Below are 13,992 nucleotides of genomic sequence, written 5' to 3'. Positions count from 1 at the left end.
AATTTTCTTTTTAAATGACATATACACTTGTTATTGTTTAAGCATTATTTGTAATAGCAAATGAGTAGAAATTACATAAATTTCCATCAATAGGGTACTGGTGCCAGTGCTGGAAAGCAGGTGGACAAAGAGTGACTCACTTAGCAAACCTGAAAAGGCCGAATCCTAAACCAGAGCTGGGCAAAGCAAAGAAGAAATCTGACCTCACACCGAAATTTTAAGTTTGTACTTTGAAGTATTCACATCAAATTTTTCTTTCTTTTTTTTTTTTTTTTTGAGACAGGGTCTCACTCTGCCGCCCAAAGTGGAATGCAATGGCATGCCCTCAGCTCACTGCAGCCTTGACCTCCCAAGGCTCCAGCAATCCTCCCACTTCAGCCTCCCAAGTAGATCAAATTTCTAAAAGACAAAATCTAGCAGCACTCTCATTTACTAAACTATGTCACATGCAAATTCCTTAAGCATGCTGAAATACATTTTATTTATTTGGGCCTGGAGACGTGATTTTGTTGGAGGTAGCAAGCTCTCTTGCTTATCAGAGGTTCTACTGAGTCCTACAATAGTTTAAGACGTAAAATCAACTACTGAACTGAACAGCTTTTTATAGCCTTTTTAAGCTACAAATCTTCAAACCTGGAGGAATATGCCCTGCTTCACCAATATTATAATAGTAACAGCTAGCAATTAAGGAGAGGTTAAATAAAATTCATCTTACGAATCTTTAAATTTACAATTACAAAAACATTTCTAAAACTTTTTGTTAGAGCTGAGGTTGAGAAGCTCAGATACTGCTGGAAAAAAGCATTTTCCCTAAATTCCTGGTTAATGGTTATCTGGGCAATCAGATGAATAAAACAGAAAATCATTTGAAACACCTTTGTAATCACCTTATCTGAGTTCCTCACCTTACAAAGGGATATTAAAGTCCAGAGAACTGAAGTGATTTGTTCAAAGTCAGACCCTTGAAATGGTAGCCAGGCTGGTCTAGAATACAGGTCTCCTCATTCATGTCCAGTAACTGTCTAGTATTCTGGGTTGCCCTGGCTGAAGGGAGGCATTCAATTAAAAATATGTGCCTTAGTTCGCCTGGCAGATCTGAACTATGTTCTGATACACTAAAGGCCACTGCAAATGTTCCATGGCCCTTTCAATGTGCTTACAATTGAATATGAAAACCAAATTATTCTGTTTTTACACATTGGTTTGACTGCTATGAAAAAGAAAATTCTTAAAGAAAAGTTTTCCTTAAAGAAAAGTAGCAAACTTTTGCTTACTAAGCAGAAGCAGTTTAGAAAATTGCCTAACATCAAAAAGAAATACTCACTTCACAGCTCTGCCATCTGTTTGGAATATTTGGCCTTAACTTCTGTTCACAAACAACTTTTCTCATTTCTTCAACTGATGGGTCAGAAGGTACAAGATCATAATAAGGCAGCTGGTAATCTTCATGAATTCCTGTATCAGTTTAAAAAAAATTAAATTTTGATGAATTTATTCAGCTAATGCCAAGGCATTAAAAGATCACCTGAGAGACCTATTACAGTGTTTCATTACTAAAGTAGGTATGTGGAACAGAGATTACAGCTTTCTCTATCTCATCCACATCTGTATCCACAAGCCACTTCCCTGAGTTGATATTCCACCCACACCTTGAAACTAAGTATTGCCATGAGATCAATAAAGCCTATTTGAAATGACAGTAAACTATGAGCTATGATGACCAGATTGACATTTTCCCCTAGAACCCTATTGTGCAGCAAATGAGATTCTATTCTGTAAGTGCACAGACTCTCACTTGCACAGGGATATATATACCCTATCAGTGAGACTTGAATCTTATGAGGCAAGTTTAAGGTGCCAAGTCCCTTTCTCTATTTGCATCTGTCAATAATATATCCTATTTACTACAATACAGAGAAATACTCTGTCCCTCACTGCTTCAAAAACCTAAGGCACTAGGTCTCAGCCAAGTCTAGGTCCCCAAGCCTAAGAGACTGTTTCCTGAGTAAACATTAAAAGTACTCCATCTAAAAAGCTAGAAGTTAAAACAAACTAACTCTAGAAAACAACACAATGGTAACATAATTGTATTCTGTGTATGTAATCTGTAACTATCAAGTTGGAGAAAATAACCACAATCTCAAAGAAAAAAAATAAGTTTGACACCCAGGTACATGCTAGAAACAGCTTCCTAGGTGAGCCTCTCAAGCAGCTGTCCATCCTAAAGAACTATATTCCAATATAACAAGGGGTTGGGTTCTGATGAGTCTCCAGATTCAAATGGAAACAGGAAGAGAATAAACTAGGCTAGAGCTGTGCATGTGCACACCATGGCACTGTCCCCTCCCAAAGGTTTCATCGCCTTTGTTTTCTCTGGCACTCGGTGACATCCTGTTTCAGATAATGGACTGTACATAATTTCATTCAATTAAAAAAGAAGACAATTCTTGAACAACTTCTGCTCATGACAAACTATTGGGGGAGAGGAGAGCAATTTACCACCAATGGAACATCGTCGAGCAATTTCCCAGAATACTAAGCCCATTGCATAGATGTCAGCACGTTTGAAGGATTCAAAATGTTTCATATTTATGGAATCATCGAGAACTTCAGGGGCCATGTACCTAAAAAAAATTTGCAAAAAGAACTTTGAAAATCATCCCCTTACTGCCACATTTGGATGAACATCCATTCAGACATTTCTCTATACATAGACATATGTACACAATATTACATAACAAATATTAGACTCAAGAAAAATATTAAATATCCACACTGGTTTGCACATTAATGATGTCAACTAAATCCCACAAAATGCTAAAATAGCAGTTTCACGCTATCTGCCTCATGATCTTGGTTTCCAATGAAAGACATACATAACAATTGTGACTGTTAAAGGTGTCCGAATGTACACCACCTATACACGTACTAGGTAGAAACCATGCATTTTAATTTAGAAGTCTTCTCACTGAGGATGAAAGGAAGGGCACGAATATACTCCAGGGAAAAAAATAATAGATACAAAAGAATGCCAGTCCTCATACTGAAGCTTCAAAAACCTACCAAAATTATGGGTCAGGACCCACAGAGACCTACAGCAACCACTGACGAGGACCCCTTAGCTGGTTGAGAATTGAGAGTCATCTGCGGCCATACCACCCTAAATGCGCCCGATCTCGTCTGATCTTGGAAGCTAAGCAGGGTCGGGCCTGGTTAGTACTTGGATGGGAAAATTGAGAGTCCCCAGGGAATCCAGAAATCTCAAAATTACACATGCAATTTGAATAGACTAATGCTGCTGGCTCTCCGGCTGTCTCCAAGGCCAAGGCCAAGGCCAAGGCAGTAGTTTGAAGAAATGCTGTGACAGCATGTGATAAGGGGTTTGGGTCAGAAATGCCCAGGTTCAAATCTCAGCTCTTCGGCTTATCATCCACATGAAGCTGGCCATATTATTTAACCTCCTCAAGGTGGTTTCCTCATCTGTGAATTAAAGGGTAATAACACCTACCTAATTAAGTTCTTTTGAAGACTCATGGACTCAACAAATATCTACTGAGGATCTACCATGTATTAGGCACTGTGATGGATGCTGGGAATACAAGGCTGCTCTCAAGCAACTTGCACCTAATAGACTATATAGGCAAATAAATAAACAGTTACAACATAATGCATAAGTGCCTCAATGGTCCCAGTTCAGTGTGCTATGACAGTCCCTGGCAGGGACTCCTAAGATTTTTGAGGACCAGAAAAAACTTCCTATAGGAAAGGTGGGTATGAGGCTGAGAAACAGTAGGGTAAAGTATGCTCCAGGAGACAGCATGTGCAAAAGTTCTAAGAAAGCAAGAAAGGCATATTTTTAGGAACTGAAATATGAAAATAGCAGGGCTAGCTACTGCACAGTATTTGAGGAGGGATTAAATGAGGTAATATACGTAAAAGACCTATTAGACGACTGGCACATAGTAGGTGCCCTATAAACGTTAGTTACTACTGTTATTATAATTAACATGCCTAATGATATTTTCTGGAAGGGCAACCTTTCATCAGCAGGCATCTTTTTAAGTCAGGTAACTTTGGCTTCAGAGCAGGCAAGACCATGAGATCTTACCTGTTGGCAATCTAATAAAGTGCAAGTTTAAGCTGAGTTTCAGCAACGATATGTATATATGAAAGAGAAGGGAAAAAAGGTGATTTCAGAAGATATTAAATATAGTTGTTCAAAAGTATACCTTTTTGTTCCCACTCTGTGGTTTGGAGCAATATCAATGGTATCTGTGGCTGAATCATGTCTTACTGCCAGTCCTAAGTCTGCAATACAGCAAGTTCCATTCTTCTTTACCAAGATATTCTTTGATTTCAAGTCTCTATGAGCAATGGCTGGCTTTCCTAAAGAATCAAAAATTAAACATGACTGCTTAAAAGGTAATACCAATCACAACTCACATCTTTAGGTTCAAGTCTCTTCTCCCAACCCAAATTATCAAAGCATTTCAGCCCACATGACCTACAATACTTACGGCATTATTAAACTCAAGTGAATCACTACACCAAAAGTCACTGAAATTATATTTCTTTAAAGAAAATGTGGACAATAACATGCTTTAAAAGATGAACAACTCAAAGACTGGGGCAAAAAAAAAGTTATCAGTTTATCTGTTGGTGCCTTATGAATTCTTTTTAAGAAACTTAGCCATAGACTGATATTCCAGCAGCCCAGGAACCAAGCATGTAGATCATCACTTCCCTATCAACCGCAATGTACTCAGTATTAAGTATATTATCTTTGATGCTAACCACTAGAAAATGTTATTAAAAATAATAATTATAATGTGGAAAACTTGGAACCTTCATACACTGCTGGCAGGAATGTAAAATGGTTCAGGCACTTTAAGAAAACAGTATGGCAGTTCTCCAAACCATTAAATAGAGTTATCATATGATACAGTAATTCAACTCCTAGGTATATACCCAAGATAACTGAAAACATGAAACTACATACAACTTGTACACAAATGTTCACTGCAGCATTAGCTACAATGGCCAAAAGAAACAAACCAAATGTCCATCAACGAACGGATACATGACATATGGCATATCCATACACTGAAGTATTACTTAGCCATCAAAATGACTGAAGTACTCATACATGCTACAACATAAATGAACTTTGAAAACATGCTAAGTGAAAGAAGCCAGTCACAAAAGGCCACATATTGTATGATTCATTTATATAAAATATGCAGAATAAGCAAATCTATAGACAAAAAGGAGCAGTTGTTGCCTAGGGCTAAGGAGTTTGGGAGGAAAGGGGAGTGACTGCTAGTGGCTACAGGGTTTCTCTTTGGAGTGAAGATATTCTAAAATTGACTGTAGTGTTTGTTGGCTGTACAACTCTGAGTATTCTAAAAACCACTGAATTTTACACTTTAAGTGGGTGAACTTTATGATGTGAATTATAACTCAATAAAACTGTTACAATCAATAATAATAATAACTACAAAGATGGAGCTAAGATGTGAACTAGCACTTATGCTGTAAGTGGGGAGTGGGGGAGCCATTGGGTTGCAAGTGGACAACTGCTAGAGCAGAGAGATATACTGGCATCTGAAATCCCACATGGTACAAAAACTATAGCATACAGATGTCATAACTAAAACTTAGTATTTAATTTTTCAACTGTAAAACTATCTCATGCAGTCTCCTTATCTCAAGGTCAAATATAATTATTAGATGGCCAGATAACAGTTACATAGCATGTTGATGTTTACAAAGCACTTTCACATTTCATTTGATACTATACATAAAAATATATTCACTTGGACCTGAATTCTAAAACTGAGATCCTCAAAAATCATAAGATTGAATGCTACTTTTAAGAACTCAAAAAAAAAATCACAGTTTTGTTACAACGACTAGAGAATCTCTAAACAAATTTCCAGATTCCTAGCTCTACCTGAAATTTTGAACTGAAAGATAAAATGTTCTCATCTAAAAAATTTGTTTTAAATATCTCCAGTTAGGCCACCTACTGTTTTCTTTTTTTTTTTTTTTTCTGAGACAGGGTCTCTCTCTATTACCCAGGTGGGAGTGCAGTGGCATGATGTCTGCTCACTGCAGCTTCGACCTCCCAGGCTCAGGTAATCCTCCTACCTCAGCCCCCTGAGTAGCTGGGACTACAGGTGCATGCCACCATGCCCGACTAATTTTTTGTATGTTGGTAGAGATGGGGTTTTGTCATGTTGCCCAGGCTGGCCATGAACTCCTGAGATCAGGCGATCTGCCCACCTCAGCCTCCCAAAGTGCTGGGATTATAGGCATGAGCCACCAGGCCCGGCCTCCACCTTCTATTTTCATAGACATTATTCACGAAAATTTAAAGCTTAAATAATAGAACTGCTTATAGAATTACCTTGGGTACCAACAATCTCCATGTGAAGATGGGCAAGACCGCTCGCCGTGGACAGAGCAAGTTTTATCATTCCTTCCACAGTAACTGTGTATCTGTTTAAGTAATCAAAAAGGGATCCATGCTCATGATAATCTGACACCAACCAGAGCTGAGTCCAAGTACCATTGTCTGTAAAACAGAATTAACATTTCGGTTGGGCTGCAGACCATTTATGATTTATTTGTTCAATGGTTATTACTTTTTACTCTCAATCCTGAGTCACACACTGCAATATAATGCCACCGTAAGTCTGTATTTCCTTCACATTTTCTTCTACATTGTTTGTTTTATACTTTTATGTACACATCCTTTAGTTCCTCAGAGTAAGCCCCTCTTCTTGAGATAAGGCAAGTATAATTAATCCCATTTAAGAGACAAAGATGGTGACTTTTTTGAGTCTTCACAGATAATTAGTATCAGAGCTGGCACTCTTAAGTGCCTAGAAAAATCTCTGGGTCGGGTTGGGTGCTCAGTGGCTGTTCCTGGAAGGAGAGAAGGTTAAAAAAAAGGAGGGGAACAGAGAAGGAAGCAAGGAGGTGAGAAGTCTCCAGAGACCAGTGTGGCCACAGTGGGAATGGAAGAGTATGGGACAAAACTGAAAGTGAATTTCAACAAGAAATGACAAGCTTTAGTGACAGATTGTGTACACAGTTCACAAAGACGCAAGACAAGATGATTATGATTCCAAGGTTGCTAGCTTAGAAAAACAGAAATAGTGATACCTCTAACACATGGGGAAGCTGAAATAGGAACTGAAATGTCAGGAGCAAAACTGGAAAAGCTGGGACTAAACTCAAACAACGAGGAACGTGGGTTCCAAAATTTCCTCTGTAAGCCAAAACACGAGTTTAAAACATGTTTTCTCATAGGAATAATGGTAAAGACACTAGCTAGGCTCCTAAGCTAGACTGGTCCACGACAATCTAATTTAACCTAGAAGTAGCTGAAAAACCACATACTTAATTAAGCCATGAAGAAAAAAAGCTTTACAACATTAGGAGACAGCACAATCCAGTAAAAGATGGACGCTTAGAGTCATTCTGACCTGGTTGGAATCCACGGCCTGCCTGTTACTGACAAGGAGCCTGTTTCTCCTTTTATACAAGAATAACGTCTTACTTTTTAAGACTGTTAAGATTTAAAAAACAGATACTAGATTCTTTAGGTAAGAAGTACATAAACTGTGCTCTTTCTTTCCCTGCTGGTTGTAAAACAAAAGAAAAAATCCATATTGACATGAAACAGCTTCTATTTTGAAGGTATTTGGTTGAAGAAGAAAACCAACTCTGATTAGAAGAGATTAAGAAAGGAATAGAAAATTTTCAGAAGGTTCTGGAGGAGATTTCTGGGTACATTTAAAAGGACTTAGTATTAATTTGTTCTTCATGAACTTTATAAAACTGATTCTGACCAAACTCGCACCCTTGCTTTTCCTTGATATAGGCACATCACTAGCTTATTTGCATGCCTCTTAACCATTACTGAATTTTGAAAAACTCACAAATACAAGAAACAAAGTGGAAGACAGGCAGATGGAAGAAAGGGAAACCGCAGGTTACGGACAAGACAGAAGGAAGGTTATATGTAAGGGGCCATAAATATAAAGGGCTGCCGGGGTTGGAATTAACTAAATCAGGAGAAGATAAAGGAACTGTGGTGGAGGGGCTAGGCTCAGAGAAAGTACATTAACCCCTGACAAAGAAGAAAGAAGGGGAGTAGGGAAGAGCCAGTAGGGTCAGCTAGTTCCCATGGTGACCACCAGATGACAGCATCAGCCTGGTTAGAAGTTCAGGGCACAGACTCACCAACATTTTGTGCTGCTGTGTTTGTAACTTGGAATGTGACAAAATCCAGACCCTGGGTGAGGTTTAAGCTTTCAAATGGAGATTTGAGTTGCCAACATGGTAGAGTTTAAAACCATGAATGTGGCTATGTTCTTAAGGAAGAAATTACCATTTATAAAATCAGTACCTTCATATGAACCAGTGAGAAGAGTAAGAGTTGAGAAAACAAAGACAACTACGAAGAAGTAAGAAGGAACAAGGAAAGTCTAGGGTCATCAAACACAGTAAATAAAGAAAAGGTTGTTTTAAGAGTCGGGGGAGGAAATAAATGGTGTTAAAGGCAGAAACGAAAATGAGAACTAAGGATTTGGTCAGACTGATTACTATTTTTTGTTTTGTTTTGTTTTGTTGTTGTTGTTTTTTTTTTTTTGAGACAGCGTCTCCCTGTGTCGCCCAGGCTGGAGTGCAGTGGTGCGATCTCAGCTCTGACTGCAACCTCCACCTCCCAGGTTCAAGCAATTCTCTGCCTTAGCTTCCCAAGTAGCTGGGATTACAGGCACCTGCCACCATGCCTGGCTAATTTTTTTGTATTTTTAGTAGAGATGGGGTTTCATCATCTTGGCCAGGCTGGTCTTGAACTCTTGACCTCATGATCTACCCACCTTGCCTTCCCAAAGTGCTGGGATTACAGGCGTGAGCCACTGTGCCCGGCCTGTTTTGTTTTTAACTTAAGAGGTATTGCATTGTCAGGTGCCACTGATAATCGCTACCTACATCCATCATATACATCACTGCCCCTGTCTTAATCAAACACTATATACCTCCACATATGATACAATAGGATGTATATAATATCCTTAGTATGTATTTTGAGAAAACCAATAAAACTCCAATTAGGTTTCGCTTCTAAATCTAGCTACCAGTTTTTAGAAAAGATAGAAGAACAAGTTAAGAGACACTAAGGAAATGCAACAGCAAAATCCAGAATGTGATAGGCCCTTCAGGATAAACAATCCAATTTCTTCAACAAATAAGCTGCGAGAGGAGAAAAAAGATGAAGGGGGGACCTAAATTTTAAGACACATAAGAGAAATATCAACTAAATATAATGTGTGGACTTAGAATCATAATTTGAATAAACAATTTTTTTAATAGGAGACAATTATAGAATTGAACCTAACTGGATATTTGATAACATTTAAAAAATTGACAAGGGTAGTGTGGTTGTTTCATAAAAACATTTCCTCATCATTTGAAGACACAAATTACATTTTATAAGTGTTTACAGATGAAAACATATTGTCTGGGACCAGCTTCAAATAACACAGTTAGGGCAGAGTAGGTGGGATCAGACATCAATTATGATTGGCAGTGACCTGACAACTGTTGAAGTTGGACAATGAGGGATCACTGTAACTACTCCGCTTTTCTACATATTGGAAATTTTCTACAAATAAAAGTCAACAACAAAAACAAGCAGTACATGCTTGTAAATAAATTTGAAAACTCAGAGAAGCTAAAAGAAAAATAATAAAAATCACCCACAATTACCAACTGAGGTTAAACACTGTTAATATTTGAATAAATAAATATTGCTGAAGTAAATGGAAGGTGGGAGAAGGAAAAAGATGACTACAGGTCTGGCCAAGCTAAGAGATAATGACAGCATTTTTTTTTTTTTAATAGGAAAGCTGGGAAATACATTTGATTCAGGGGTAGGGATGACAAGAGTGGAGCTGAAACACAAGTCTCTGACAGAGGCAGTAAAAATAGGAATCGTGGGGGCTGGGCACAGTGGCTCATGCCTGTAATCCCAGCACTTTGGGAGGTCAAGAGATGGAGACCATCCTGGCCAACATGGTGAAACCCCATCTCTACTAAAAATACAAACATTAGCTGGGCATGGTGGTGCACACCTGTAGTCCCAGCTACTCGAGAAGCTGAGGCAGGAGAACCACTTGAACCCAGGAGGCAGAGGCTGCAGTGAGCCGAGATTGCACCACTGTACTCCAGCCTGGCTACAGAGCGAGATTCCATCTCAAAAAAAAAAAAAAAAGTAGGAATCATGGGCATAAAGGTATTAACGGAAGCTAAGAAAGTGGCAGCAGCACAGTCTAAGGTCACTGCTTGCAGTCCCCACTCATTCTGACTCCCTGCTGACAGGCTTCCTTCCTTCTTCAGCATCTGACCCGACGCTGGACCTCAGGCACCAGCATGATAGGCAGAAAAGTGTCCGTACAGTTACCAATGGCAGGGTGGTTGAAGAAACAATTTATTTCTTTGAGTTTGCCAGAAGATTCATCTATTTAGCCCTTGGCAACTCAGAACACTGACAAGTTATTTTTACTCTCCCCATTAATAAGGTCAATATACGATATTGAAACATCCTACTGGTCAGGAAGAGATTAAAAGGAAACAGCTATCTGAGCCCTATTCTCAAAATTTTGAGCAAGTTTATATATCTTTTCTATATCATGAGTACTCTCAATAACTAACTGCCCTAAACTAAACCAACAAAGTACATGGCTTTTTAAAATAGCTCTTTTATATTTTATAAAACATTAAGAGATTTTAGGAATGCTATCAAGAGTCAAGAAAATCTTTAAGAAGTTCCTAGTTCTAAAAGTTACTAATATATTGTATTCGACTTAATGGGTCTAATCTACATGACAGACATCTATGTCTCATCTGCTTTGATGATGGTTAGTCACCATATCTGTAAAGACTTAAAGAGATCTTGTTATATATAACATAAGGAAAAGCAAATGTTACAGACCTTTATTGTCTGCTGCTATAAATCCCAGGATGTTTTCATGACGTAACATTACAGTTTGATAAATCTCTGCCTCACGGAACCACGAACGTTCTTCTCTAGAGGAGAATATCTTAACAGCAACTTCTTCTCCCCGCCACTTTCCTCTCCAAACTTCTCCAAATCGACCTTTGCCAATGCTTTCTTGTAACACAATAGTTCTCGCAATTGTTCTCTGAACAAGCAATGGTAAACCTAAAGGTAAAAATAAATAGTACTCAACACAATCAACAATATTACATGTTTCAAACATCATGATAGGCACTAATGAGTGACCCAGAAAACTGACACTTTAAGCTATCCCTTTAGGAATTTATCTCACTGGGGAGATATTATATTTGCAATAAAATAACTAATTAAAAAAGGAAAATAAGATAATAAATATAATAAAAGAATCCAGAAACTCCTGCTAGAGGGTCAAGGTAGGCTTTGTAAAAGTAAGTTGAATTTTGACTATCCCTTAAGTACGGTGGTTAGGCAGGAAGAATGTGCAGGCAAAGGTAGAGGGAAATGAATGACACATTTTTAGGGAAGCAGCTTGGGCAATCAGAGAGAGGATATATGTGGCAAAGCAGTGAAAGAGAAAGTAAGCTGTCACCAGAAGATGAAGAGTACTGAATACCAAGCTCAAAATAACCAATGAAGAGCTTTAGGTAAAAGAGGAACCTTTAAAGATTTCTGAGAAAAAGGGCCATAGCTGGAAGCAAGATAATTTTAAAATCTTATTTTAGAAAGATGAATCTCGTAACAGTTTCACTGATGGGAGGAAAAAAGGATGTGAACGCAGAAACACAGAAGTAAATTCTGGCTTTTTGATAAATCAGTAAAAATCACCACAGAAACTATTTCAAGGAAAGCAATTTACTTGCTAACAACTGGCTACATAGGCAACACTAGTATCTTGAAGAACAAGGCTAAGTAACTTACCTTGGTAATGGAGCACTGTTTTTCCACTAATGGAACTTGGCTTTCTCCAAAATATGTATTTTTAAGTATTGCCATACTTACTTCATTTAAAAGGGTTTACTAACTTACCTGCAACATTTAAGTGGCACTATATGTAAGACCATCACTTAATATCCTATCCCCCATCTGGTAAGTGTCATTTTAAATTACACTGACACTAACAAAGAAAATGCCAGTGTACATCATGTTCCTCACTCATATCTTATTTATACAATCTATGTACATATAAATTGGTGTCATTTATAATCTATACTCAAAGCTGCTTACTAGATCAAATTAACCCAATGACAGTAAATGAAATTATCTGCTCTCTTTGGTTCCCTGATGTGAAATGCTTACAAATCCAAATGGTAAATCTTTAAAGCGATCAGAAGCTCTTCTTAAGTTTCTCAAACGGGTCCTTTCTTCCTCTTGCTCTACCCTCCCCACCTCCTGTAAAGTAGTTAGCAGTATAACTATAAATAACTGTTTGTGTTTATAAGGAGGCTGCTAGTTAGAAACAGATCTGTCAGAAATCCTTATTTAAATCATAGAGCTCTTTCGCACTATGTATAATCGATTCTAATTATGTTGTTTAGTGTAGATACTAATTTATTACATTTTATGAAAGCCTTGTAGAGGGCCACACCACAGACTTAAAAGTACACTTAAGAGTTAATTTCAGGAGACTAATCTGGAAATTGCAAAGACAAGTAATAAAAAAGAAAAAGGAATCACAAACACAAATTCTGAAAACACCTGACAGGTTCAGGACTTGTGTAAATGGTATGGTCAAGAAAGGCCAACAGGACGAGGAAAGGTTTTGTCTTCCCCTTTATCACTGGATTCTAGATGTCAATTAAAATTAAAAAGCAAATCTTGATCCACTGTATTATCTATATTGGTTTACTTCACATGAATAGTTGAGCATTTTTAAAAAGTTAACAATTGGCCAGGCACAGTGACTCACACCTCTAATCCCAGCACTTTAGGAGGCTGACGTGGTTGGATCACTAGAGATCAGGAGTTCAAGATCAGCCTGGCCAACATGGTGAAACCTGGTCTCTACTAAATATACAAAAATTAGCTGGGCATGGTGGTGCACACCTGTAATCCCAGCTACTCGGGAGGCTGAGGCAGGAGAATTGCTTGAACCCGGGAGGTGAAGGCTGCAGAGAGCTAAGATCCCGCCACTGCACTCCAGCCTGAGCAACAGAGTGAAACTCCGTCTCCAAAAAAAAAAAATAACAATTTTCTTCTAAAGACAAAACTGAATAGGCCTAATTTAGATCTCTATATTCTCTGCTCTACTCTTCTGTACCTTTAGAACTGTTTGAGAGAAAACTTCAAAAGGGAAACAGGGACTCCACAGCTTAACATGCAGTGAACAGGAAATAAGACCCGAACAACATGCATATATTACAAGCATATATTACAAGAGCTCATAAGCTGCACAAGCCATAACAAACACTGGCCTAGAAGACTCACTTTCAAAAGCTGGCACATATGCACATGTGCACACTCACACACTTGGCGTACAGCTGCCAGAACCCAGCTCTTCATTGTATTCCCTGAAGTTCCCAAGTTAAAAGCATAGTCTTTAGAGGTAGAGACAGGGCCTTTCCTTAATTATGGTCACGGTACTAAGTAATAAACATATGAATTCAGAATGTGAAATGCTTATACCTTTTCCTCAATTAATGAAAGAACTAAAAACAGAGTATGATAAACACACAGTTTACTTATTCACAGGCACTAGTCTCATGCCTAAGGTGGCATTAAGGATTTATAATGAATAGAAGGGAAACAGATGGCATTTTCTGCTATTATTCACCAGAATACGGCTTCTGCCTGGATAGGTTTGGAGGGAATTCAGTACACAATGAACTATGACAGGCAAAGGAGGCCTTAAACTAAGTTTTGTACAATGCGGTCAACTGATACTGTATGTTAGATTTTTCCTCCAAGTATGTTTTCAATAAGAGTAACACTTGTCATTTGGA

At 38.2% G+C, this 13,992-nt stretch overlaps 1 protein-coding gene across 2 annotated transcripts in view; it reads right to left on the bottom strand.

The window, feature by feature from the left end:
• TGFBR1 (transforming growth factor beta receptor 1) overlaps positions 1 to 13,992 on the bottom strand; it is a 48,879-nt gene that overhangs the window by 4,582 nt on the left and 30,305 nt on the right. For both annotated transcript variants that reach the window (XM_055350044.2, XM_031014730.3), the window contains exons 4-8: positions 11,009 to 11,239; positions 6,410 to 6,577; positions 4,230 to 4,386; positions 2,500 to 2,624; positions 1,325 to 1,455 (exon numbers count right to left, since the gene is read on the bottom strand). In XM_055350044.2, coding sequence (XP_055206019.1) covers positions 1,325 to 1,455; positions 2,500 to 2,624; positions 4,230 to 4,386; positions 6,410 to 6,577; positions 11,009 to 11,239 — 812 coding nt within the window. The remainder of the gene's footprint in view (positions 1 to 1,324; positions 1,456 to 2,499; positions 2,625 to 4,229; positions 4,387 to 6,409; positions 6,578 to 11,008; positions 11,240 to 13,992) is intronic.

This window comes from Gorilla gorilla, chromosome 13 (genome assembly GCF_029281585.2).
Source record: "Gorilla gorilla gorilla isolate KB3781 chromosome 13, NHGRI_mGorGor1-v2.1_pri, whole genome shotgun sequence".
Taxonomy (NCBI): domain Eukaryota; kingdom Metazoa; phylum Chordata; class Mammalia; order Primates; family Hominidae; genus Gorilla; species Gorilla gorilla.
Note: the sequence above shows the minus strand (reverse complement) of the source record. Positions and strands in the feature narration are given on the sequence as shown.